This window comes from Panthera tigris, chromosome F3 (genome assembly GCF_018350195.1).
Source record: "Panthera tigris isolate Pti1 chromosome F3, P.tigris_Pti1_mat1.1, whole genome shotgun sequence".
In the NCBI taxonomy this organism is placed as follows: Eukaryota; Metazoa; Chordata; class Mammalia; order Carnivora; family Felidae; genus Panthera; species Panthera tigris.
The window spans coordinates 60,688,334-60,715,760 of record NC_056678.1 but is presented as its reverse complement, the minus strand read 5'-3'; the positions used below and the strand labels follow the sequence as shown (position 1 = coordinate 60,715,760).

Genomic DNA, 27,427 nt, shown 5'->3' with positions numbered 1-27,427 from the left:
CTGGGCACTGTGCTGGGGCCAGGGGAGTGTAGACCATGAGGTGAGAAGGGGTAGAAGCCTTCCCAAGCAGTGTGTACTACTGGGTAAACAGAGGCCATGGAATTGCTGTATTTATTTGAAACCTAAAACCTCCTTTGCAGAAAGCCATCCTCATGACGGGGATCTTGGCCCAGGCTTCCTTTGGGAAAATCCCTCTACAAAAGCAGAGCATGGAAAAGAGCCCTGCCTTACCCTGCTGATGGTTGCAACTCTCAGAAAAGGAGGAATGCAGGGCCAGCTACTCTTGGACTTTAGTTCTGATCGAGGAAGTGTTGGTAAGCCAAGAGGAATTAATAATGGTTTGAACTCTGGAAGAACCTAACAGCCAAGGAATCAATTCTGGGCATAATCTAAGATGCATGCTTAGGGGTGCCTGGGTGGCTCCGTCGGTTAAGTGACTTTGGCTCAGGTCACGATCTCGCAGTTCCTGAGTTCGAGCCCCGCATCAGGCTCTGTGCTGACAGCTCAGAGCCTGGAGCCTGCTTCGGATTCTGTATCTCCCTCCCTCTCTGCCCCTCCCCTGCTCACACCCTGTCTCTCTCTCTCAAAAATAAATAAATATTTTAAAAATGTTAATGCACGCTGCTCTTCAGGAAAGAAAGCCTTAAAATGGTAAACAAGTCACAGAACGGACAAGCAAAAAACACAGTTTGAGTCGATGGTGAGGGCTCATAAAAAAAAATGTAACATAAAGATATTGTCAGAGGGAGGGGCAAGAAATGAAATTCTGACTAGACATCAGTGATCCCAAAAATGGGGGAAAAAAGAAAGGCAATATAACGTAAAAATGACATAAAACGAAACACAACCTGGTAACCTGGATTGAATATGGAATGAAATGGATAAAGACATTAGTAGAAAATCTAGTGAAATCAAATAATAGCTTTAGTTTATATAGTTGAGTTAATAGTACTATACCTAGGTTAATTTCTTAGTTCACATGATATATGTATCAAAATGTACACATAAATGTGAAATGTTAACATTCAGGGAAACCATATGAAGGCTATATGGGAACTTCTGTCTTATTTTGCAATTGTTCTATAAATCTAAAATTTTATTGCAAAATTAAGAAAAAATAATGTTTATTTATTTTGAGAGAGAGAGAGATCAAGTTGGGGGGAGGGGCAAAGAGAGAGGGAGAGAAGAGAGAATCCCAAGCAGGCTCCAGCATGGAGCTTAGCGTGTCAGCTCAGAACCGGACGCAGGGTTCGAACTCCTGAACCATGAGATCATGACCTGAGCTGAAATTAAGAGTCAGATGCTTAACCAACGGAGCCACCCAGGAGCCCCATCAAAATAAAAAGGTTTTAAAAACTGCTGCACAAGTCACTCTCAGATGACCTCTGATGCTGAAACATGAAGGTAAGAGGGGTAGATAACTAAGAAATGCAACATGGACCAGCCAGGAGCCACGGTTGCCTACAGGCAGCCCCGAAGCCCCCACCACGGTCAAAAAAAGCCAATGAAACCACGGGGCCACATCAATAGAACGAATGTGACACCCATGACAAATAGTAATAACAACACTGTGCTACTTCAGACCACATGTGGAAGATTTCATCCCCTTCTGGGTGGTACATTCTAGAAAGACTGCATATTTTTAGAGAGAACAGTCTCTTCTAAGTGAGAGTTGGAAGAATGGGAAAGAACGAGACAGAGAAAAGAGATCTCGGACCCTGGGAGTGTGAGGCTCTCCATATGCAACTCAAAGGACTGTCCCATGTCAGGGAGACTGGCTGATTTTGTTCCTACAAATTCCATTTTTCTTCTTGGGAGCTTGCTTCCAGGCCCCTGGCACAGCTGGACCAGGATAAAAGAAGCTTTTCCGGCCACACTAGAAAAGAGATCCAGCAGCTAAGTATCTCCAAATTTGGTGTTCCTTTTGGCTGTAAATATGTCGCATGCTCTTGTGTAAGTCAGAACAGTCAGCATCATAAAACCATAGATTCTAGAACGCTAGATTTAAATAGCCCTAGAGGTCACTGGCCTCGTCTTCCGCCCACTGCAATTAAAATGTTGAGACACAAGTCTTTTTCACTTCTCATAAAGGGTCTGGTCGGTACCCCTGCTGGACACCAGAATCTGTCATTTCACCCCCACGTAATGGGCAGAACTCTCCTGTTATCCCTTAGCCTTACTTTCCCAAAACGAAATGCACTGAGTTTCTTCAGCCACCTATTGTTTAACAAGCTCATCGCTGTCCTCCAGACCCTCACTGGGTTGTCAGTGACGTCCTAAAACGCATCACTTAAAATTAGACCAAATACGCTAAATGTGCCCTAAGGAATGCAGAGCTGGAGCTGCTATTACGTTAGGGACATGGTAGGTCCATTAAGACAGCCTCCTTGGGGGCTCCCGTCCACTTTACGGCCAAGTAAACCCCATGTGGGATTCCATCAAAACAGGCGCCATGCCATACGACTACCAGTGCATTGTGGAACCCAATAGTTAAATTTCATCTTGCCCACTTTGTGCTATTCTGTGAGCGCGTCAAAATCTTTTTGACCGTTGAGAGTGTCAGCTGCCACACCAGCCTTCCTGGCCAGCTTTGTGTCATCTGCAGATCGAATAAACCTGCCCTCTGCGTCTTCATCCAAGTCACTGATAAAAACGTTAAAGACGACAGCCCATTTGATCATTCCCTCGACAAATATTTACCAGGCACCTACAGTATGTGGAGCGCTCGGGACAGAAATGAGAGGAGGAATTGTATTTGGACCGTGACACCTCCTAAAAATGGCTTGGTCTCTCTAAACCCCCTAATGCGAGGAGGACTTCTTTCCCTGAAATGTAATTCAGCTCCTTAGGGACTTACTGATCACTCACTCTTCCGTTGGCCTCACCCTACACTTTGGGGAACAAAGGAAGTTATACGTACCATCCTGTTGCTCAGAAGCTTGTCCTGTTAGCGAGGCAGGATTTGGCACACAAAACACTTTGTTTTTAATTTTTTTTTAACGTCTACTTATTTTTGAGAGGCAGAGAGAGATAGGGCACAAGCAAGGGAGAAGCAGAGAGAGAGGGAGACACAGAATCCGAAGCGGGCTCCAGGCTCCAAGCTGTCAGCACAGAGCCCGACGCGGGGCTCGAACCGACGGACCGTGAGATCATGACTTGAGTCGAAGTCGGACGCTCAACTGACTGAGCCACCCAGGCACTCCGGCACACAAAACACTTTGTGACGTAAGACAGGTAATGTTTATATAACTGACAAGATGAATGCTACAGAAAATACAGAAACTGGATTCCGACTGCGACTTTGTCATTTTGCTTATAGCAGCAAAACAATGATTTTTCAAGTTGAAAGGGACGGAAGTCCTCTAAAACCACTCTCCTCCCCCACCACACGGATACTCTATACTCGATACTCCTTTCAACAAGTGGGAGTCCTTGAGTAGCCCTGCTCTTTGTTAGCTCTAATAATTACAATGACACCCTAACAGTCCCAACGTGGAGTCCAAATCCCTTGCCTTTACCTTTGCATCTATAACGTGAGTGCTCAATGCTTTTGTTAAATAATTAACAAAGTTAATTCTCTGCTCTCTGAAGTTAGAAATGGGTCTGATCCACCCATTTGAAGGCAGCAGCTATGCCTTTATGTAGTCTTTACTTTTCTAATTTCTTCACCTGACGTGGTTTTGAGATCACCCCACCCCCACATCATTCTTACCATTCACATTAGGACTCCTTCCCCAGCATAAGGCAAACACTCAGCCTACATCTACTGAATGAATCTGTACACAGATCAACCAGAAAGCTCTACTTTGTCATTATCAGCCTCAAAAGAAAATGCTCAGAACTGAACATATGGCTGAGAGTGGGGTCAGAAAAGTGGGTGTCTTGTAGTTCCCATGCTCTGGAAGTTATACTTCTTTTTTTTTTTTTATTTTTTTTAATGTTTATTTATTTTTGACAGAGAGAGACAGAGCGTGAGCAGGAGAGTGGCAGAGAGAGAGGGAGACACAGAATCTGAAACAGGCTCCAGGCTCCGAGCTGTCAGCACCAGAGCCCGACGCGGGGCTCGAACTCACGGACCGCGAGATCATGACCTGCGCCGAAGTCAGACGCTCAACCGACTGAGCCACCCAGGCGCCCCTGGAAGTTATACTTCTATTAACGCTGCTCAGACCCAGCTTCTTTTTTTTGTCTTCGCGTGGGGAGTGGGGTGGGGACACGATACCTTAATGCCTCGTACTAAGTCTGGAGCCAATTAAAATCTGTGAGTCTTTAACACAGGGGCCAACTGGATAAATTCATGGTCAAGCCCCACGTACCAAGAAAGGCTCGACCACAGCATTTCTTTCCATGTGAGAAAGAATGGTATGTCCCTTTGGATGTGCCTATCTTTATGAAGTCATGCTGGCATTCTGATCACCATGGCACCTAAGCCCTTTGGGAATTTGAAGATTTTGCAATATTCCGGGAAGGAGGCCTAAGTGGGTGGGCCACAGCAAGACTCCTAAGGGGTAATACCGGGTGAGCTGACCTTTGTATACCGAGTGGAGGCCACGAAGCTTGGTTTAGAATGGGCCCAATTAGCCCAGAGGAGATACTCATTATGTCAGTGGCAGTGTTCCTGAGAAGGAATTGCTTTCAAATGAAAACAAATCCAGGAAAACTTAAGACTGGCAAGCCCAGTAGGAGTGGGGATGTCCTAGTGTTGGCTTACTTAAGGCTGCAAGCAGAGCCAGGCAAGAAGAACCAACTGGAAGGTGCAGGAAGCAAACACACTGCTATGAAGAGCCCAGGCCGGCAGGCTTTCGCTAAGGACCAGCATTTACCGCACAGCAGGCTTTTAGTGTGCATGAACTGTCAGTTAGCCATGATTATCACTTTACGGCTGTGGAAACTGAGGCTTAGAGAGGTTCAGAAAGTTGCCCCAAGTCACATCGCTATCCGTGGTGCAGCCAGGGTGAGGCCCCCACCCGTCCCCACACCCCGTGGACTCAAGCGTCTTGCCGCAGTGCTTTTGCTTCATGAGTTTGTTCCTTCCCTCACAAAGATCTCGATCGAGCACCCTCAGTGTTCCGGGCCTGTGCTAAGCCCTGGGGACACGGTGGTAAAAAGAGACACATGCTGTCCCTCCCGGGGCTTAGCACTTGGCAAGAACAACAAACAGCCAGACAGGCAACTGCAATAAAGTGGGATCCGTGGCCCCGTAGGAGAAGTTAAGGGTAAACTCACCCGCACGAGGGATTAAGAGTCTTCCTTGGTGAAAGAGCCCCGAGACAGAAGCTGAAAGAATGTGCCAGCAAGACCCCAAAGTGCGGGAGAGAGGCAGAGAGGGAATGAAAATTCAAGGTGTGGGGGTGAGTGCTGGAGACACTGATGTGCTGGAATCCAGCAAAGTCCAGACGAAGAGTGGGAGGTCTCAGAGGCCCCCTGACAGCCTGAAGAGGTGCATGATGTGAGGTCACAGCCATGCTGAGGGGACTGGAATTGCGCTGGGATCAGCGATAGCAATACGGCAAGAATTTAGTAAGGCCATGCGGCTCTCGTAGATTTGGAGGGGTCGGGGCGGGGCAAGCCCGACAAATGCTGCCCTGGGGGAACACGTGCTCAGCCTCGACACTTTTAGTTCAACTTCTCTGGCTTCCCGAAACCTGCTGTATACAATCTCGGGACCTCTCCAACCCTCCCTCTAACCCCCGCAACACACACACACACACACACACACACACACACACACACACACACACCCTTCCAAGGCAGGAAGGGTGGGGGTTGGGTCGTGGTACAGATATTTTCTAGTTCCTTTCTCTGCGCGACCCACGGAGCCTCAGACAGATTCCAGCTTTCCCACTTGACAGATGAGGAAACAGAGGCTTAGAGCAGCTCAGTGATTATGGTAGACTGAATTACTGCTTCCAACTCATCACACCCTGGAACAGTATCATATAACTACACCTGCGGAGGGATCTGAGGTGCATGTAGTGTACTTCTCCCCTGGACTTCGGGCTTGAGCCTTTTATTTTTAAGTTTTTAAAAGTGTTTTATTTATTTGAGAGAGACACAGACAGCATGAGCAGGGGAGGGGCAGAGAGAGAGAATCCCAAGCAGGCTACACACTGCCAGCTGCAGAGCCCGATGCGGGATTCAAACCCACACACCTCGAGATCGTGACCTCAGCTGAAACGAAGGGTCAGATGCTTAACCGGCTGAGCCACCCGGGCGCCCTTGGGCTTAAGCTTTTAATTTGCTTTAGCCGGTGAACCATTAGCAGATATGCTATGAACGGAGGCCAGAAAGGCACAGGTAGGGTCGGGCGTGCCCCCTGGCACTTTTGTCATTGGCAAGAGAAGACCACGCCCTGGACCTGCCGCTTCTCAAGCCTGGAGCCTGGCGTGAATCACGCAGAGCGGACTCGAGCCTGGTCTGCGGCCTAGAGCTGAGCTCAGCAGATCCCAGGTGAGCTGCAGACCCTCAGCCTGAAGCGGAGTCACTGCCGTTAACCGAGAGGCTTGGGAACGCATGAGTAAGCGTTTACAGCTGTGATGCGTGGAATCTGGGGGTAATTTGTTACACGGCATCGCCATGGCAATTCCTGACCAGTAAGAGATCACGCCAACCTTACAAAGGTACTGCCTGTGATGCACAGAGCTGCTTTGCCGTGGAGCTGGGCTGCCCCGGTGGCTGGTCCTCTAGGGCAAAAGCAACGCAGACCAGACCGTCAGCCCACCCCGCTGCCCCCCGCGTCCCGCCGCGTCCCGCATCCCCGCCCACCGCCCGCGCCGCACTCACCTGAGTCTGACGCCGCTGGGCTCACCAGGCTCAGTAGCTCCCGCTCCTTCTCATAGTCCCCTTTGCAGAGCAGCTGCCCCTCCTTCAGGACAAACTCATCGCCCTTCTGGAGCTGCCGCTCACAGACACAGCAGCAGAAGCAGCTCAGGTGGTACACGCTCTTCTGGGCCCGCATGACGAACTCATTGGGCGCGATGGCCTCGAAGCAGCCCCCACATTTGACAGCAAACAGCCTGGCAGCAGGGGAGAAAGGGAAGCAGGGTCTTTGAGAAAGGTCGGATGGGGGCCAGCTGGCCTCAGGTCGACAGCACCCGAGACTCCAAGCCCCAGGGTGAGGATGTTTGGGAACGAAATACACTTGAAATCCAGATGCTGGGTTCCCGGAGGAGGCCGAACCAAGGGATTCGGGTGAGTGACGCACAGAGGCTTACAAAACGCAGGGGCAGAGGCGCTGGGAACAGTCTGAGCTAATGCCCAGGGTGTAACTGGGGTCATCTAGGACATGGTCCTCCCAGAGGGTGGTCTACACACACAGCGCCAGGCAGCTGCCCAGAATCCCTGGGGAGTAACCCAAATGTCCGGGCCCGCTCCCATCAGTGTGCAAAAGGGGGAGCCCCAGAACGTGAATCTGTAGCAAGCCGGCCAGGGCATGCTGACGCGTCATCTGGTTTCGGAGGGATAAATGGCACCCCAGCTTCCCAGCGTGGCGTTGGGTGAATGCAGCTCTCTCTCAGGCCTTCGTTCTTATTTCATTTCAGTTAATTTCAACAAGCCACAGAAGGGGGTGTCTGTCTATGCCGAACCAAAGCAGTAGGGACTAGTGACGTGAGATGAATAAAAGAAAATCCCTTTCAGAAATGAGCGCAGGCTAACGGAAGAGACAGGACACATCTAAATGACGGCGGCGGGACCCGGAGGAGGAAACAAGAACGATCCGATCGGGGGCGCCTAGAGTCAGCTGCCTTTTATCATGAGGTCAGTGCATCTTGGTGAAAGGAAAGACAGGAAGGCTGGCAGGCTGACGGCCTAAAGGGGTGGGGAGGAGGGGACCCCCTGTGTGAAGGTCTGAAGTCGCAACAGTGCCCGGGTGTGCTCCAGCAGGCTGGAGGTGGGGCGCCTCAAGAGTGGGGGGGCAGGTGAGGCCAGTCGTGACCGCTCACACGCTCAGGCTGAACTGCGTTTGGCAAGCAGTGGAGAGTCCCTGAGCAATTTTTAACACGGTAAGAGCCCTGTTTAGGAAAAGCAACTCTTTGTAGTATGAAGGGTAGAGCAGAGACAAGGGTCACTGATACGACAGCAGCAGGGAACCAGAGAGGAGGAGATCAGAACCCCCAATCTGGAGACGGGGAAGCTCCCGGGCTCCTGGTGGGCAGAGCTGGAGGAGGATGATGATGACGATGATGTCTCCACTCCTGCAAACACACCGTGCCTGATTCGCTTCTGGGCGTATTTACGCCATTTACACCAATCCACCCTCCCGCAAAGCCCGCCCTTCTCCGTTTGGTCTAACTGAATCCAACCCGCCCTCAGGACAAGGCACCAACCACCGTCTTGGGTCCAGCCAGCCTCCCCTGCCTCAATGTGAAGGAACTGCCTCTCCTTTGAACACCCTGCCATGAACAGTCTGAGTGGCTCACTCGGTTGTTTCCTGGAGATGTTTCAAGACACAAAAAGCTGCAAGATCCACCGGGCTGGATCTACCAGCTACGCTTACAACCGTCAGCACAACTATGGGCAGGCCATTCCCCCCACCTTTGCACTCTTTTCCTGGCTGTCCTTAAGGAGTTAGGCCAATTCCTTCCAGCTCCAAAAGTCTTCCGGGGATTGCTTCCTACTGCTAACTTGAAACATCTTAATCTTGCCTTATCATTGAGATTTTCCTATGTTTATAACTTCTCCTGCCAACAGCCTGTACTTGAAGAACAAGGCCTGTGGAATATAGCCCACAACCTCTTGCACATGGTGGAGACTCCATAAGAGCGATTTGACCCATGGATCTAACTTGTTCTCCTAAAACGACCTGTGCAAAGAGCCTCACGTAGGGACTGCCACACGGCGGGTCCCAATAAAAGCCACTTGTTTCTTCGTCCCCCCACCCCAGGCCAGTAACAGTTCAGGGCAGTCTGGGACAGACTGAAATTTACAGCAGATCTGTTTCTTCTTCTCTTTTTTTAAAATTGCCTCATGATGACGTAATTGCCTTCATCGACGCCTTTGGCATAAGCGCAGAGATGATATGCCCTGAAAACATCTCAGGGATTGATGCATTATACCACTCACTTTTGTATCTCCAAAACAAAGTTGTTTTGTTTTTTAAGTACTAGCACAACAGGGAGAAAAGAATCTCTCTCCGAACCGATCTCTCTGTCCTCACATCCAGCGAGGTCAACGGACACCGACAGTTCAGATGGCGTAGGGCGGGGATGGTGGCAGGAAGACGAAATGGCCAGAGGGCATTAAAACTCCAAGACCCCCCCCCCCAAGAAGACAAGACACAATGGACTCAGAGCACGTCCAGGTAGCCGAGGCCACCGTGTTCTGCTAACAGGCCTCGTGCCGGCAGCAGCTAAGGAAGCAGAAGTAACTGAAGGGCATTTTTCTATAGACAGGCTGACCACCAAAATGGCTTCAGTGTGGCCAATCCCAACACAAAAGCTCTTTCCCACATTCACTTAGTCATCCAGTCTTCTTTTTTTCCCATTCATTCCAAAAGTTCATTCAGATATTCATTTACAGTCTACTCTTCTTTTCACTCCCTCATTCAGAAGTACCTACCGTGCACTAACACCATCCACTGTCTGTCTTAACTGGGAGGGGAAGAAACCACCACCCGGGCAGCACTCGTGTGTGTAAACAAGTCTACACGGAGTGTCTGTTAGGTGTGGGTCACCGTTGTCGGCACAAAATTATACAAGGTCCTCAACCCCGTGGAGCACAGCAAACAAACAAACAAGAATCAAATAATGTCTACCCATAGAGGATTACCTGTGGGAAACAGAAAACACAAACAGTACAAGGCAATGTCCAGTGAACAGAAAACAGAATGGCATAAAGCCATAGTTTGTTGGTAATACAATCAATCGCTTCCCAGCTCTGAAGCCATACTGGTTTATGGCGTGAAGTCTGCATGTTTGTCTTAGAAGCTTCCTGGAAGAAGGGAATCGTTTTGAGGGTGGAGAGGAAGTGAAGGAGGGGTTCCCAAAGAGGCATTGCACATGGATTGGCGAAAGAAAAACGGAGGCCATTCAGATTCTTCGGGCGAAGGAAGCCAAGGCTTGGGGAAGAGAATGAGGCTGCCTCTGGTGAATCCATGACGGAGCAGCCTCCCAGGACAGAGGCCAGGCGGTAGCTGATTCCAGCACAGCACAGGATCAGGAAGGCATGAGCTCGCTGTCTCTCAGCCCAGGCCCTGGGTCACCACATCGGCCCCTACGCCCACCCTTGGCCATCAAGAGCACCTTAGAAACACCCATCCTGATATGCCTGCCCTCTGCCTCTCAACTTCCAAGGGGCTGACGTGGCTCCTTTACCCCTGACGACAGCCCAAAACCAGAATTCCAGATGCCAGCAGCCCCGCCTTTTCCTTCTCCACACCAGTCCCTTAAACATTTGCTTTTGCTTCCCTGCCTCCATGCTGGATTGCCATGCCCCCGGGCAGAAAATCACCCAGTTCATCCCTGGCCCCGAGTCCCGAGTCACTGTTTGCCAACCTGAGCAAACTAATCAATGCTTTTCCAGGACCCGGTCAAAGGCCCTTTGTCCCCAAAGCCCTCCTTCTCCTCCCCTTCCCCTGGAATGAACTGTTAAACAGACCCAAGGCAAACGCTCCCAGGGAGTCAACAAGCACTTGAGAATCTGCGGCCGCAGGTGGTAGCATCTGTGCTTGTCTAACTTCCACCCTGTTAATCTCCTCCCCTTTCTCCGCCCTTCTTAATTTCAGCCCCCGCTCCAAAAATCTCCTCCACGTTGGAGACGGGAGGGTCAGGGTGAGCTCAACAAAGAAAGCCCGCCATGTTGACTCAGGAGTGGCTGGGGTTGTCTGGGCTCAAATGGTCACGGTCAGCGGGGGATTACAGACCAGGAAGAGGGGGGCAGCCCTGTTTTTCTCCCTTCTCTCCACCCAACTCTCCCCCTCCGGGCAAAGACCAGGTCAAGCTCACCTCACCACCTTGACTCTTGTGCCCACCCCTCCCCCCCCCACTCACCCCCAGAGCAATTCAAGGAGAAGAGGCACATGCAGTCCACCACCTGTGTGCCAGATGTATACACAGCTGTACAGGCACCAGTGTGGACCCAGCTGCCGACTACACACCTCCCACAAGTTGTTTTCTCTAAGGCTCAGACAAGCAGAGAAAAGGATTTGTTCAGAAGTCCAGGTCGTAATTAAAACACAGCCTGTCTCTTCCCAATGCCCTGGATGGCGTCCCCCACGGTCACTTCCCCCTCTGAATGCTAATGAGACCTCACTCTGGGTTCAGAGCCTGGCAGGCTGGCTGTGCCCTTGGAAAGCTAGACAAGGTTTCCCAAAACGTCCAGCTCTTCTGGGCAGACATAATAACTCCCAACTTTTCCTACCATTATGAATTCTCCTACCCGTGAAAACCCTCCGAATGATTCCTTATCTCCTCTTTGCGTCTAACTCCCTCACCTGTGAAATGGGAACAATACCCTCCAGCTCACGGAAAAGCCCCCAGAGTAGTGCCCATCCCAGAGACTAAGTCTCGTTCAGCGTTCTTCCCCGGCTGGTGAACGCCCTTGGCATGGAGACACTGGGGATGTGGCGGTCCGTGGGGCCACCCTGGCCTCGGGGAGCTCCCGGTCTCCAGCAGGAAGCAGGCTCTAGACCAAGACCACACTACCGTGTATCCGGGGTATACAGGAGGGCAAGAGCCAGAGTGGCACAGAGGAGAGACCCACCCACTTGGCTTAGGGGGGCACAGAATCTTTGGTCTTGCCCTCCCCCTCTGCCCTTTCTCTTCCTCCTGCTAGCACTTTCCCCTGCCCTCTACCAGGCAGGCAAATGGCCTGGCTGCAATCCCATTCTGTGTCCCGCTCACACCTTTTCTTGGGGGAGCCCCAAGCTGGGAGACGGGCAGCCCTCAGCTTTAGTGAGAGAGCCTGTGTGGGCAGCTTCTGCTGCTGCCAAGCAGTGAGGAGGACTGGGGGCCCATCGCTTAATCTTTTGCGGCTCCCGTTTGCTCAGATACAAAAGGCAATCATGATGCCGACACGTTGCTGGATCAGTGAGGACCGTATGAGCACGTGGATGTGCAGTGTTTTGCGACCCGTCAGGGATAGCACCAGTTTTAGTCGTTCATACTCACTCTGCCTCTCCGGCTTTTGCTCATTGGGGATATTTTTTGCCCCAAGGGGGCAACGTATGCTTAGGAGTTTCCGGAGTCCTGTCCTGGGAGAGTGCTTCTTCCTTAGCTGCGTGAGCTGCCCTGATGTGGGCACGACTTTGTCTCTTAAGAGTGCGGTGCGGCCCGGGGGGTGGGGGTGGGGGGGTGAACCCAGGGGGCTCACTGCTCACAGAGCTGCGGGACAGAGCACAGGCCTGGGACTGTCCCACTGCCGCGGGCCAGGACCCGGGAGAGAAGCCCAACCCAGCTCCCGCCTCCCTGCCCTGTGCTGGCTGCCTGCGATGATAGCAGACAAGAAGAGAGGTGGGTGATGGGAGCAGCGAGACCAGGCCCCGAGGGTTCTTCCTCTACCAACGGGCCTCAGGAAAGCCACTGTCCTTCCCCTTTCTTGGCTGCAGAGGGGCATGTCTATTCCTCGTGTCTCCTCATGAGGAGGCCACACCTGGGCACCAACACAGCCCTCTCTCCAGAAGGTATTCCCGGTCTCCAGAAGGTGTTCTGGCATGACACGGCCATGCTCTGGTAATTCTCCAAACAAAATATTTTCCAGAACCATATCGGTCACATCCACAGGTTTATATAGATGTAATATACGTGCATATATTACATACATTATCAATGTGTACATAAACTAAGGCCAAAAGAGATTGTGTAGGGACTCACAAACACATACCTGTGTGCACACTCCAGCTAAAACCAACAGCTCACTTGAATGCTCTCCTATCTTTCTACATTTTTACATACAGATTTCTAGAATATATTTCTAGAAAAGATTTTGCGTGACGAAAACAATTTGCCCCAAAGGCATGTCTGAAAGCCATTAGGGCTGGGTCATTTCTTAATTCATTCCCATTTTTCTAATTCATGCTTTTTTTCTTTTTTTTTTTTTTTTTTTTTTTTTACAGGGTTGGGATTCCCTACTCAGCAGCTCAGGAGACAAGGGCGTTTCAAAAGCCCATATGAAGGCGTGACACCTGAGAATGTCCTCGAGAACAAGTCTAAGGCCACCAGGAAAGAGGCACAGGATGTATATTTCAGCCTCCAAGTTATTTTACTTCAACGGGAGAGAAGCCCGTGGAAGAGACAAAAGAGGGAATGAGTCTTTCTCCAATACTCACTGGGTGCCAGCAACCACCATATTCCTTCTATCTAGCACCTCGATGAACTTGTGAGGCACTCTAGTTCTAGAGGACGTAGAACAAGTTTGTGAACTCAAAGGCTGTCTCACCATGTTTCAGTTCAGCCTCGTTCATGATGCTTCTCTTCCCCAGGAGAGAGACTCTGAGGTGTGTGGTTCATAGGCTCCTTCTCCCATTTTTCTCTGATAACCTCTCTAGCACTGTTTTCACAGGAGAAACAAATAAAAAGATCAGGCAGCTGAGATGGCTATGTCACGGGACCCATGACTGGGTCCTGAGAGGCTGCCAGGGGATGTAGAAGAAAGGCAGGGGTTAGGCACCAAGTTGGTTCCTTCAGGCTACTCAGCCCTTGGGCCCCAATGTACCTGAAGGGATCCCCGAAAGGGGTCTGTCCTCCACAGATTTAGGTTAAGAACAAGCAATGTCTGGGAGACCCTCTCTGACCCAACAGCAGCATGCAAGGTCTACGCTGATTCCGAGATGAGATCATTCCTGCTGGAACCCCATTTGCTAGGAAACCTGGCGGGGGGGGGGGGGTCGCTATTTTCAGGGTATAGACAAAAATGTAGGCCAATGGGGTTGGACCCAGGAAGACCCAAGGAAGCCCAGCCACAGACTGCATTGTGGAAACAGGGTAAGGAGGCAAAACGATGTAACCAAATAAACTTAGGTCCCAGTCCCTACTTCCCCACTTATTAGCCATGGGATCTTGGCCAGGCGATGGTGGCATTGGGTTTTGTTTTTTTTTTTTACTATCTAATAAAGTGGGAATAATAAAAGCACCTGTCTCACAGAGTCCCAAGCAGAATGAATTGAACGAATGCACTGAAACTGCTTAGCATAGTGCTTCACACTATAGTAAATCCTCAATAAAAGGGTAACTATTACAATGGTGTAATGATGATGATGGAGAAAAAGAGTGGAATATGGATAGGAGAGAGAAATCCGTTTTTAGAAAAAAATGAGGAATCACAGTGTTAGAGACCAGGAGAATCAGGATCAGAGAAAGGAGTGTGGAGAGAGAAGGATTAGACAAGTAGTTGAGGACCAAGGCCGCGAACAATGCGAGAATGTCAGAGGATCGGCTTTCTGGCGGTGCTGGCTGTGGACGTGGGGGTCAGCCCTGACAATCCAGCGGAGCCAGGGACTGAACTCCTACCTGCTGAAGGGGCCTCGGGCCAGGGTTTGCACGCAGCCTGTCCACACGGGATTTGTCCGGATTCACCTAACAGCCCTGGCATGTGGTTAGATGAAATGCCTTCTTGCTCTTTCTATCAAGGTAAAAAACCGGAGGCTGACTGAGGCTTCATTTTCTTCCCAGTATACCTGACTTTTTCACCCATGAATGCCCATGGCTTCCTCCAATCTCTCTCACCCATCCCCCCTGCCCACTGCTCTATCATCCTCTAGACCCCAGACACTAGATGCTGTGTCGTCCCCACATCAACCCTGAGGCTGATGGTACAACTTCCCATGTACAGCAATACCGTGAAATATGGCAGCCTCACGCAAACCGAGAGCTATCCCTGGCCCTGAGGTCCATGAGGATTGAGCAAGAATACAAGGAGAAGCCCCCATTATGACACTCCAGAAGGTTCCTGAACAAAGGGTGTGTTTGGAAAGACCGAGATCTTCATCAGCCTTGACCCAGAGGTCTGCACACCTCACAGGGAACTTCTCAAAGCTTCCACACCATAGACAATTAAGTGGAAGGAGGGCAGAGAAAATAAATATACGGAAAACCCCCGGTTCTCACTAGAGGCCAACTGGTTGTGTACTTCTTTGGCGACATAAGAAAGCAGAGCTGATTTTCACCTTGGACAGCTGGCAACTACCGACCATGCTGCCTTTCCACGGGCACTACCAAATCTAGTTTTAATCAGGTACGCGAACCTTCGGTTGAGAGAGCAGGAGAGGGTCTTTGCGTGGCTCCTGAACAAGAAGGCCGTCATCTGTGCGTCACTGTTTCCACCCTCTCCACCAGGGGGCAGCATAGCAGCACTCATTAAGTGCCATGTTGACTTGGTAACTGAGGTCATCCAGGCACAGAGACAGGGATTGGCCATAAGCCAAAACTGTCTGTCGGGGAAATCTGCTGCTGGGAGTCTGGGAGACCATGTGGCTAAACTGAAGGAGAAGTGGTGAGAGAAGAGAATTCAAAAGTATTGGGAAGCAAAAGCATGGCTTGTGGCCTTAGAAGTAGTGACAGAAGCAACCTTGTCGGCTGGCTCAAGGTCTCTGTCCTTGAGGCTGAGCCAACACCACCACAATGAGCAACTGAGCCTGTGGTCCTGGGGCGGTGGGAAAGTCTGCGAGGACAATAGAAGTGGCAGGATCTTCTATAGGAGACAGTCTCAAGGCTCTGCAGTGGGGAGAAAATGGAAAACAATAAGTGGCGGGCAGAGCCAATCAGAGTCTCTGTCTCCTTGGGGCTCCTGGGGAGCAGTGAGGAGGACCATACAATGGGATGAGAACCGCTAAGTACGACGTCTGCACGTCCTGGAGGCGCTGGGCTCACCGAGAAGCACAGGGTAACATACGTGGCTCGTCGCCTATCGAAACTACTGCTGGCAATGGGCAGCTTCCATCTCGAAATGGTGGCCTAAGTACTTTCCTGGTCCTTACAAAGCGTCCATTCCAGAGTCAGGAAGACCAAATGACCACAGCATGGCGTCTGAAGTCTGATAGACCCTAGATTCAAATCCTGGTTCTGCCTTTGAGAATTTGAGTGAGTTGTAGACTCTCTTGGGGCCTCCGCTTCCTTATCTATAAACGAGATCATAACTATCTTACAAGATGTTCTGGAAATGACACAAGACAACGTATTTGAGGTATCGGACAATACTAGCCGCTCTCAATAAGTAGAAACTGTGACCTCCCCTTATTGAAAGCAAATTCACCAAATCTGCCCATGTAAATATCTGGATAAGATCATTTATTTCAAGACAGCTGACTGAGCCAAAAATAGAACTTCATGTGTATCTCAAGGCTTTGTTCTTTGTTAGTATGACAAAGTAAATCAAAATTTAACAAGTCTTTCATATGCTATTGGAGAATGGACCAGCAGACAAATATGAAAGGGCAAATACTCGAGAGGAAACTGTGAATTTCATTCAGGCAACTATGGCTATGGTCAACCCTAACTCAAGGTAAATATTGACATCAGCCAACCAGTGTTGACCAACACCCACTTTCATTGCCTAACACCCAGCATATGTTCAGGAAGTCGGCAGCTCCGTGTTTAACCAACCACAGCCAACAGTTGCTATTTAATTAATGCTGACATTATCTCGCAAATATTTGGGACAGACCCTTGCCCCGTTATCATTTTAGCTCTCAGATGACTGCTTCTTACTGAGGCTGCTGATCACTGTGTGGACCCGCATTGAGACATCCTTATTTTTGCCTTGCTCCCCTAACTGTGAAATCCCCCCCCCCAAAAGATCAGTCAACCCCTCCCTCCCTTTATAAATGGAAAGCAACCAACGCCAAGGAAGGATCAATGACCTACCACAAATCACAGAGAAAGCTGAGATTACTGAGAAAACCATCCAGAGCTTGAGGCTCGGTCAGTGATCAAGAAATAGAAGAGGTTACGTATGGCCCAACTAGGGATGGAAATGTGTTCCTCCAGCCCTTAACCAGTACCCTAACCAGCTGAACGTGTGGAAAATGTGTGTGAGACAGTGGTCTGCTGCTTAGGAGCTCTTTCTTTTCCTTCCCCTCTTCTTTACCAAACCCTGGAATGCAGTCTACGAGTCAGACCATAAAGCAAAAGACTGTGGTAAAAGCACGGATTCCAATAATCCAAGCCAAGGTGGCACAACTCATATTACAGACTTTCCACATTGTCACACAGGCATGTAAAAATGGCAACAAACAGAAAACAGACCTACAGAAAATATATGTTTCCCTTTTAGGGAGTTAAAGGTTCGGTTTCCTTTGAAATTGTCAGTTTTCCTTTCCCTTCATCCTCATCAGCCTCCTGGGACACTCTTAAACATACGCAGGAAACAACAGAGCAGAGGGAATGGGGTATTTTTAGCTGATAGTCCGGGCACAGATTCCTATTGTTCCATAATTTTTGGCTTGTCTGGATGGCACGTGGCCAATACAATGTATACTCTTACAAAGACTGTGTGCTTCCTGGGCTCTATGAGAGAGGGAGCGAGCGAGCGAGAGAAAAGTATGAAGGACAAGGGCATTATTGATGATGTTTTGACGGGAAAGATTCTGAGATCCCAGCAGGGGGCAACACGGAGCTCTCTATGGATTCCGTTCGCTTTTGTCACCATCACTTTTCATTATTACCGCTGTGTTATACATCCAAAAAAAAAAAAAAAAAGACATCCTGTCACAACCCAAGAGCTCCTTACTGAATCAACGGAGTCCAATGTTGAACACTCCAGTATTCTGAAGACCAATGATGATGTCCCTCAATCATCCTCTGGTACAGCGACTAGCACAAGACAGCGTTCAAAACATTGACAGTTGTTACTGTGCTCTTTCTTCTCATGTTCAACACCTGTTCTCAGGGATCATCCCGTCTTCCAGGGCAGACAGGAAAAGACACACGTTGACTAACAATCGGAAGAAAACATGCCCCACCATGGCACAGAAGCCACAAAGAGCTGCCATGTGGGACTTTCCCTTTCCATATCAGGGACGGAAATTATCTCTGGATAGTCTAAAGTTCCAGAATGCCTTCGGTTCACAGATCTCAAAGCATGTGCGATCTTGTGTGATATCTCAGCTCTGACAGAAGTGAGAAGGGAGTTGGATTTTATTATCCTCCTCACAGAGAAGGTAAAACTGGTAAACAGCATGCTGTGTATACTCCCCAAACCCAGCGGGGGTGGGGGCTCGAGTAAAAAACAGTCAGGTGTCCTGAACTTCCAATACAACCTCTTTGTCATTAAATTGTGTTGCCTTCCCCTTCCTGTTAGGGCCGGGGTGTACTGAGAGCCCCAGAAAGGTTTGTGATGTCTGACCCAGCGGAAATGAGACTGTTCTGATCTCTTATTCGTATTTTTACCCTTTTCCACTCTCCCCATCCATTTCAAGTCTCTTGCCATCCCTTGAAAACCAGAAGACACCCCAACCAATTAGGACAGCTACTATCAAAACGAACAAAAAAATAAAACAAAAAAAAATAAACAACAACAAAAAAACAACAGAAAATAACAAGTTTGGCAAAAATGTAGAGAGACTGGAACGCTTACGCACTGTTGGCTATAGAAAACAGTATGGGAGTTCCTCAACAAATTAAAAATAGAATTACCATATAATCCAGCAAATCAACTTCTAGGTATATACCCCAAAGAATTGAAGGTAAGTACTCAAAGGGATGTCTGTATACTCACGTTCACAGCTGCATTACTGACAACAGCCAAAAAATAAAGGAAAGTCCAGTGCCCATCAACAGATGACTGGATAAATGTAATGTGGCATCTACACTGGAATATATTGGAATGGAATATTATTCAGTCTCAAAAAGGAAGGAAATTCTGGCTCATGCTACACCACAATAAAAATAAGCCTCTTATAAAAGGGCAAATACCATAGGATTCCACTTATAGGAGGTAACTTGAAAAGCCAAATTCCTGGAGACAGAAAGCAGAACGGTGGTTGCCAAGGGTTGGGGGAAGAAGGGAACTGGGAGCTGTTAACTAGCGGGTAGAGTTTCGGTTTTGCAGCATAAAAAGTTCTGTGGACACATGGTGGTAAATAATGGGAATGTACTTAATGCCACTGAAATGTGCCCTTAAAAATGGTTAAGAAGGCGGGGTCCCTGGGTGGCTCAATCAATTGAGTGTCCAACTTCCATTCAGGTCATGATCTCATGATTCATGAGTTCGAGCCCCGTGTCGGGCTCTGTGCTGACAGCTCAGAGCCTGGAGCCTGCTTCCGATTCTGTGTCTGTCTCTCTGTCTCTGTCTCTCTCTCTGTCTCTCTCTGCCCCTCCCCTGCTCACTCTCTGTATCTCTCTCAAAAATAAACATTAAAAAAAATTTTTTTTTAATGGTCAAGACAGTGGGGTGCCTGGGTGGCTCATTCAGTCAAGCGTTCAACTCTTGATTTCAGCTAAGGTCATGATCCCAGGGTCATGGGATCAAGTACCGTGTCGAGCTCCATGCTGAGTGTGGAGCCTGCTTAAGATTCTCTCTCTCTTTCCCTCTGCCCCTCTCCCCTGCTCATGCTCTCTCTCTAAAAATTAAAAAAAAAAAAAGGTTAAGATGGTAAATTTTCATACTTTTTTTACTACATTCTTAAAAAATAAAAAAATCAGTTAGAAAAACTTCTTACACTGAAAGAAACAATGACCTTCCGTGTTCTGCCTCCTATAACCAAAATTTAGACGGCTGGGCTCCCAGTTGAAAATCTCACCTGCCAGATTCCCTTGCAGCTAAGAGTGGCCAGAGGGGGGCAGCACATGGGATTCCACTAAGGGTAGGGACGGGAGCAGGAAGTTTGGGATAAAATGACACAGACTCGGCAGGTACATACATTTTGTTGCTCTTTACCTTTTCCCTTCTTTCTACCAGGAATTAAAATGTAACACCTGGAGGTGAAACAGTCATCTCGGTATTAAGAAAGTGAAAGTCACCTGTTAAGGATGCATCGCAGAAGGAGAAAAGCCTGAATCTTGAAAACCTTCTTGAGCGGTTGCACTTGGCCTTTTTGACTTCTCATAGGCGACAAAAATGAAAGTCTTTATTTAACGCGCTGTAGTCAGGATGCAGTTATATGAAGGACTTTCCCTTGCCATCAAGGTCTAGTGCCTCCTGTACTCCTACCCGGGGCAACTTCTCCATTCAGGCTCTAGACTTCAGTCAGCACTTACCGCTTACTCAAAAGCAACATCATTTATTCTTCCTCTTATAAATTTTTTTACATGACTTTTCCTTATTTCTCCCATACGGAGAAAAAAAAAATACCCTTCTTTTTGATCCCACTTTCTCTACCAAGTACTTTTCCATTTATTTGATAGCCTTTGTAAAAAATCCAAAAAGAAATCAGTTCTGTTTTCTATCTCCAGTTCCTCTCCTGCTCTCCTTTGAGGCCAATGGAGTCAGGCACTTGCCCAACTCCTTCCCACAAAACTTTCTCGGGAAGGCCACTCATGACCTCCATGTCGCTCAGTCCCCATCAGCCTGTGCCCATCAGCAGCATCTGACCTCGTGACCACTGGGTTTCCAGGATCCCTCGCTCTCCTGGTTTTCTTCCTTTCTCACTAGTCACCCCTCCTTGGTCTCCTCTCCCTCACCTTGAAGCGTTTCATGTTCTCTAGTCTCACTACTCTTGGAGAGCTTATCCAGTCTCAATACTTGAAATACCATGTATGTGCTAAATGACTTTGAAGTTTCTATCTCTTCAGGAGATCCCAGATCTCCTTCCCAAATCTAACTTGCATATCCAACTACCTACTTGATATCTTCACTTGGCTGTCTAATCAAAATCTCAAACTTAATAAAACCAAGACAGAGTTCTTGACCTTCACTCCCTGACACCTCGTGCTGGTTCAGATCTGCTCCAATCACAATCTCCCCTTTTCTGTTGATGGATGGCACCCCTACCTTTCTTGTTGCTCCCAGCAGACATCTCAGAATCATAACCGTCAACAAGACATTTCTGCTCCATCCTCAAAATAGAACCAGAATCTGATCACGTCTTGGGAGCACCTGGGCGGCTCCACTGGTTAAGCATCCAACTCTTGATTTCAGCGCAGGTCATGATCTCACGGTCTGGTTCGTGAGATTGAGCCCCACATCGGGCTCTGCATTGACAGTGTGGAGCCTACCTGGGATTCCCTCTTTCCTTTCTCTCTCTGCCCCTCCCCTGCTCACACTCTCTCTCAAAATAAATAAATTAACATTTGTTAAAAATTCTGGTCGTGTCTCATTACCTCCACTTCTTCCGCTGTGGGCCATGCTCCTACCATATCTTCCCGGGATCACCTTAACAGCCTCCCAATGGACCACCGGCTTCCTCTTGCCACCTGCAAAGTTCGTCTTCCATACAGCTTCAGTGCAGGGTGATCTAAGAACTACATTAGATTGTGTCACTCATCTGTCAAAACTTACTCCCATTTTACAGATGAGAAAACAGAGGCTCGTGAAGGTCTAAGTAGTGCGTTCAACTTTACACAGCTAGTAACTGGGAAAGCCAGGATTCAAATCAAGTCTGTCTGTGCCCAAACCCACCAAAGATCCACTATATCACTGCCTAAGCTAACTCTGAGGGCTGTCCTAATCGAAGGGTAGGCGAGTACTGTTTTTTGCAAATTAAAAGTTCTATATGACTACAAGGCAATACCACCACGATTGTCAACCCAAGCTCCTGGTAAGTTAGAACAGGACGACTGAATTTATCAACTATATTGAAATATTTTACCTAGGAAGCAAAGGCCAGAAATTGCCCACCACTTATTATTTTTTTTAATGTTTATTTATTTTTGAGAGAGAGAGAGAGAGAGAGAGCGCATGGGTGGGGAAGGTTCAGAGAGAGAGAGAGGCACAGGATCCGAAGCAGATTCCAGGCTCCAAGCTGTCAGCGCAGAGCCCGGCGCGGGGCTCGAACCCACAAACCGTGAGACCATGACGTGAGCCGAAGTCGGACGCTTCACTGACTGAGCCACCCCACCCACCACCACTTCTTTAAGGAGAGCCAAGGCTCTGAAATCAGTGTCCCAGGCTGGCTCTAAACCAGGAGAGCATCAACCTTGGAATTTGCATGCAAACAAGCAAATGGGAGCTGGGTAGAAGTGGAAAATGCTGGAGGAATGATGGCAAGTGTGTAACGCCAGCCAGCAGACACCCCCACCTCAACCACAACATTCATGTGCAAGCCTAGGATAGAACTTTCACCTTGGATGCCTTTCATATGCCTCTGCTCCCCACATCCAGCTCCACTCAGGGGATTAGAGAGCAGGGACAGACCTGAGGAGCTAGAGAGCCACAAAAATCTCTGTGAAACAGGATTCCTGGTTTGGAATCACGGTGACGAGTTATGTGTACAGATGTGAGTGTCTGCCCCCCCCCCCCGAGGACACATGCACGCCCCCATGCACATGCACACACACACGCACCCTTAGGTTGGAGGTGAAGTTTGGTTTCATCGCACACTACAGCCAGAAGTTAAAAAAAATAATAGTAATTTACAACAACCTCTCCCCACCATGGGAATGGGGAATAAATGATGACAGACCAGGGTGACCCCAAGCCAGTGTCTTGAAGACAGCATGAGCTTTTAGGAACGTCTGTTCCGCCCAGGAAGGTGAGCTCTCCGATAAGGCGGGACCAGCGGGAGAGTGATCTCACCCTGCTTCTCGGAGACGTCCAGGTGCCCAGTTACACTTTTAAGAACAATTGGGAAGTTAAAGACCTGTTCCTTTCACCAGATCTAAGAGAAATGTCTGCCTTCGTCCCGGGGTGTCAGGCAGATTACTTACAGCTAGGCACAAAGGCAGGGGCTGGTTGTGATCTTTTGGCAAAGGAGCTTTCGTGAAGCTACCTCTCAAGAGGCTTGCAGACCCTGCCCCTGTCTGCCAGGAAGAAGAGACTTCTCCGGCAAAGGCACTGAAACCTGAGTGGCTCTCTGAGCCCTGCACACTCCCTCACCGTGAAGAACCACATGCACCAGCATCAATCTCCATCCAACCTCACCAAGAGAGCCACGCTGAAAGACAGCGCGGTAACTGTTACCCTCCCTGAAACGTACCGCTATCTCAGCCACAGTCAGGCACCGAATTCCTTCCAGAATAGGTCAGTACTTCCATGAAGAAAAACGTTCTTCCTCCCCCACCCCCAAACTGCAGTCATGAGACAGACAAAATGAAGGTAGACACAGACCACACTGCATTTTCACCAACTAGCAAGCAACTTAAAGGTCATGACCAACTAACTTGGGGGGAAAGGTTATGAATTTCGCAGCATCCCTCACAAAGAGGCAGAGGGTCCTTATAACTAGCACATAATGGAAAGAAAGCGGGGAAACCCGGATTATAGATTGTTTAAGGAACGGGTTTTATTCATACAGAACCAATGACAATCATTTGTTAAGTGACTACTCTTCTACCCGCCACTATCGAGGCTCAGTTCCACGTGCTAGGAATGTAACAGTGACTATCCCAGGCGAAATCCCAGCTCCTGGAGTTTCCCCTGATGGAAAACAAACGGCACCAAATAAAATGTCAGATGAGTGCAAGGAGTAAAAATGCAGGCGTAAAAGAGGATGGGAGGGGCTAGGGGTGGGGACTTGTAATTTTCACTGAGCAAAGATCTGAAGGAGCCGGGAAGGAGTGAGCCTTGCCACTGGGTGTTGGAATAGCATTCCAGGTAGAAAGAACAGCAGGTGCAGAGGCCCTGGGGTAAGAAGCACAGCTAGCATGCTGGGAAACAGCACAGAGGCCAGTGCAGCTGGGCAGAGGGGGCAAAGGGAAAAGCGGTAAGGGTTGCAATTGGGGAAGTCGTGGGGAGAGGCCGGATCGACCAGAGAAGTCCTTGCACATGATAGCGGGGACTTTGACTTTTCCTCTAGAAGCCAGTGGAGCAGGGACCTGGACTTTTCCTCTAGAAGCCAGTGGACGGTGTTTGCAGACAAGTGACATGCTGGATGAGGGGTTTTTTGGCTTTTACATTGAGGTAAAATGAGCAGTACATATTTCAAAGGGAACAATTCAGGGGTATTCAATATATCCGCAATGTTGTATAACCACCACCTCTCTCTGGTTCTGAAACATTTCCATCACTCCAAGATAAAACCCCTACACATTAAGCAGTTTCTCCTCCATTCTCCCCACCCCCCCCCAACCCCGCAAATGTGGGTAAACACCAACCTGTTTTCAGTGTCTATTGATATACTTATTCTGGGTATTACACGTAAATGAAATCATTATACTATGAGATCTCTCGTGTCTGGCTTCTTTTACTTAGCATAATGTTTTTTTTTTAAGTTTATTTATTTTTAGAGAGAGGGAGAGCATGTGAGAGGGAAAGGGGCAGAGACGGGGGGAGAGAGAATCCCAAGCAGGCTCCACCCTGTCAGTGCTGAGCCTGACACAGGAGTTGAACTCCCAGACTGTGAGATCATGACCTGAGCTGAAATCAAGAGTCAGATGCTTAACCGACTGGGCCACCCAGGTGCCCCAGCATCATGTTTTCTAGACCACCCACATTGTGGCAAGCATCAGTACTCCATTCCTTTCTGTGGCTAAGTAATAGCCCACTGCATGGATATACCACATTTTATTTATCCATTCATCTACTAATGGATGGTTGGGCTGTATCTGCCCTTTGGCTATTGGCTATTGGCAACACACTATGAACATGTGTGTCCATGAACTTATCAGTTCCTGTTTCCAATCCCTTTGGGTATATTCCTAGGGTGAAGTTGTAATGGGATTGCTATCACTGCTGGGTTGAGAGCTACCTGTGGGGAGAAAAAGGGCAGGATAAAAGCCAGTTAGGAAGTTACTGAAACACTCCAGGTAAGACAGAGAGTGAGAAGTGACCAGGGAGAGAGGAGAACAAACAGGAACACAGAAGGGAAGCCAAGGGAAGCCAAGGGAAGCGACATTTGATGCTTGATGAAATCCAACAAACAAGATCCAGCAAGATGAGGACAGAGCCCTGCCCACTAGCCTCGGCCGTGCAGATGTACACAAGGGTGGATGGCTGGAAAAGCCGTGGTAAAGTGGAAGGACGTGGGTGGAGACACAAGAGTAAACAGCTCTTTCTAAGAGCTTTGTGAAAAGCACAGGCCGATGCAATGCTAGGCAGAGGGGGTTAGCAGGTCAAAGGACTGTTTTAACGGGAGTAATTCTGGAATGGGTGCGGATACAAACGATGTGGCGGGAGAGGAATCATTAGGACGCAGGTGAGATGTGGGTAGAAGTGCTGGGGGTTGGAGCGACCCAACAAGAACATGAGCGGGGAGCCCACGGCATCCGGGGCACACGCGGAGCGGTCCTGGGCCTTAATCAAGGGGAGGATAAGCCTCCCCGATCCGGTAGGGAAAATTCTCAGGAAGGCGTACAAGAAGGAGCCTACGTCTGGACCACTGTGGATTATCTGATCTAGTGATGAGAAGCCACACTCAAGTCAAGACATCGCAAAACCACAGCACTGATATTCGATCCAAATAATTTTCCTCTGGCTCCCATTTATCCTTCTTGTGATGTTCCTGGGCTACCATCAAAGCTACCATCATCGAGTAGGAGAGCAGCTGGTTCAGGAGTGAGCAGAGTTACTGGTTGAGCTCTGCCCCTTGCACAACATGCAAAAATACTGAGGCCTTGGGTATGGTGCTGAGACAGGTGGTTAGTGTCTTGGTAGGAAGGCTAGTAAATGTTCCCACATGTGCCACCAGGTACAAATAGGAAGCAAGCTGGAAGGTATGTGAAAACGTCTTTTTATAATATCATTTAAGGGGCGATGACACTGCAGTGGAGACAGCATGGTAAGGCCTGAATTCAAGACCCTAATCTACTGTTTATTAGCCGTGGGACCTCAGCCACCCTAATTAACCTCTGTGAGCCTGAAAAATGGGGTAATACCCACATCAACCAGTCATCAACAGCAAGTGAGGGGATATCTCTAAAAGTAGTTTGTAAAACAGTCCATGGTTACCCACACAACCTGGCTTTGCTTGTCTCGACATGCTTCACATTTTTACGAGTTTCTGCACGCGCCTGCAAAGACCATATAACAGGCAACAGTAATCCCCATAAGAAGAGCTGTACTTTCTATGTACTAGACCCAGAGTCGAGGAACAGGACAGAGAGAAATCCCAACAGCTTGAGCATGTGCCTTCTTCAAGAGTCTGGGCTCATTACCTCATCTTCGGCTAAGCCACCAGAGGCTCACCAAGAGCTACCCAGAGGTCACAATTTCCTGTTTCATCATTTATTCCCATTATCTCGCTAAGCACACTTCAGCCCTTTGGAGGGCTCAAGACAACAGAGGCCAAGATACTGAGTCTAGACTCCTTACTGGGGGATTGCCTCCAGAGGGCTTTAGCTATCCCAGTGCTGAGAGCAGGTCGACCTGGAAGCATCCTGCTGAGCACCAGTTCCTAAAAGGCCTGTTTTATACGGCTCTGAATTTCCATCCCCACACTAGAAACTTCCAGCTCAGAGTTCAGCAAATTAATGGGATAGATGCGGGAACTGCCCCTGTGCCCATGTACCTCAGGATTTCAGCCCCACGAGAGACATCCCCTGGTCTAGGTCAGTGCTGTCCAACAGAACTTCTGCAAGTGACCTATATCTGTGCTGTCCAATATGGTAACCATGCACCAATTTTACTTACTCCTGGAGAAAGAGTGTTAAGATGCTGGAAGGCGAGACCAAAGTGGGAAAGTGAACACCCTGGTGCATTCTTTTTTTTTTTTTAATTTTTTTTAATGTTTATTTTTGAGAGAGACAGAGGCAGAATGCGAGTGGGTTAGGGGCAGAGAGAGAGGGAGACACAGAATCCAAAGCAGGCTCCAGGCTCTGAGCTGTCAGCACAGAGCCCCACGCGGGGCTGGAACTCACAAGCTGTGAGATCATGACCTGAGCCGAAGTCGGACGCTCAACCGACTGAGCCACCCAGGCGCCCTGACCCTGGTGCATTCTTAATAGATGGTCTCATCCTGTGCCCCAACTACCTGGCATGACATCTGTCCTCTTAGCCAACCCACGTCTTCCCCAGCCTTCAAGGGTCAGCGCAAACCTTACACCCTGCTCTAAGATCACCTATGCCCACCCAGCACTCTCTGTGGCTCGTGTGGGTTCACCAACCACAAGGGCTGCAGACATTCATAGGACACTCAGGAGATTTCCTGTTGGCGCCATCAAGGAGGTATTTTCCAAAGAAATGAGGACTTTCATGAGAACGTCACACAAGAAGCAGAATCACAACAGGCTGAGTTACAGAGTCAGATATGCCAAATGGAGACTCTAGAAGGACAAGGTTTTGGAGAACAACAACAACAACAAAAAAAACCCAAGGTGAGTTACACAGGCAGAAAGTAAACCAGTTTGACTGCTGCCTGCTTTGCACAAAGAAACACCAAGAGATAAAACAGGAAATGTGTGTTTTCTGCCAGATGTGAGGCTGTTTTGAGCCGGATAGAGAGGGCCTTGAATGCTAAGCTGAG

At 48.9% G+C, this 27,427-nt stretch overlaps 1 protein-coding gene and 1 long non-coding RNA gene across 2 annotated transcripts in view; one reads left to right on the top strand and one right to left on the bottom strand.

Moving 5' to 3' along the window:
* Nucleotides 1-27,427, bottom strand: part of LMX1A (LIM homeobox transcription factor 1 alpha) — a 159,895-nt gene that overhangs the window by 41,867 nt on the left and 90,601 nt on the right. Inside the window, exon 4 of the mRNA XM_042976531.1 lies at nt 6,784-7,016. Coding sequence (XP_042832465.1) covers nt 6,784-7,016 — 233 coding nt within the window. The remainder of the gene's footprint in view (nt 1-6,783; nt 7,017-27,427) is intronic.
* On the top strand, nt 6,960-13,810 carry LOC122235933. Its single transcript, XR_006214072.1, has 3 exons — nt 6,960-7,191; nt 7,542-7,758; nt 13,052-13,810. It is a non-coding gene; the product is annotated as an uncharacterized LOC122235933 (long non-coding RNA).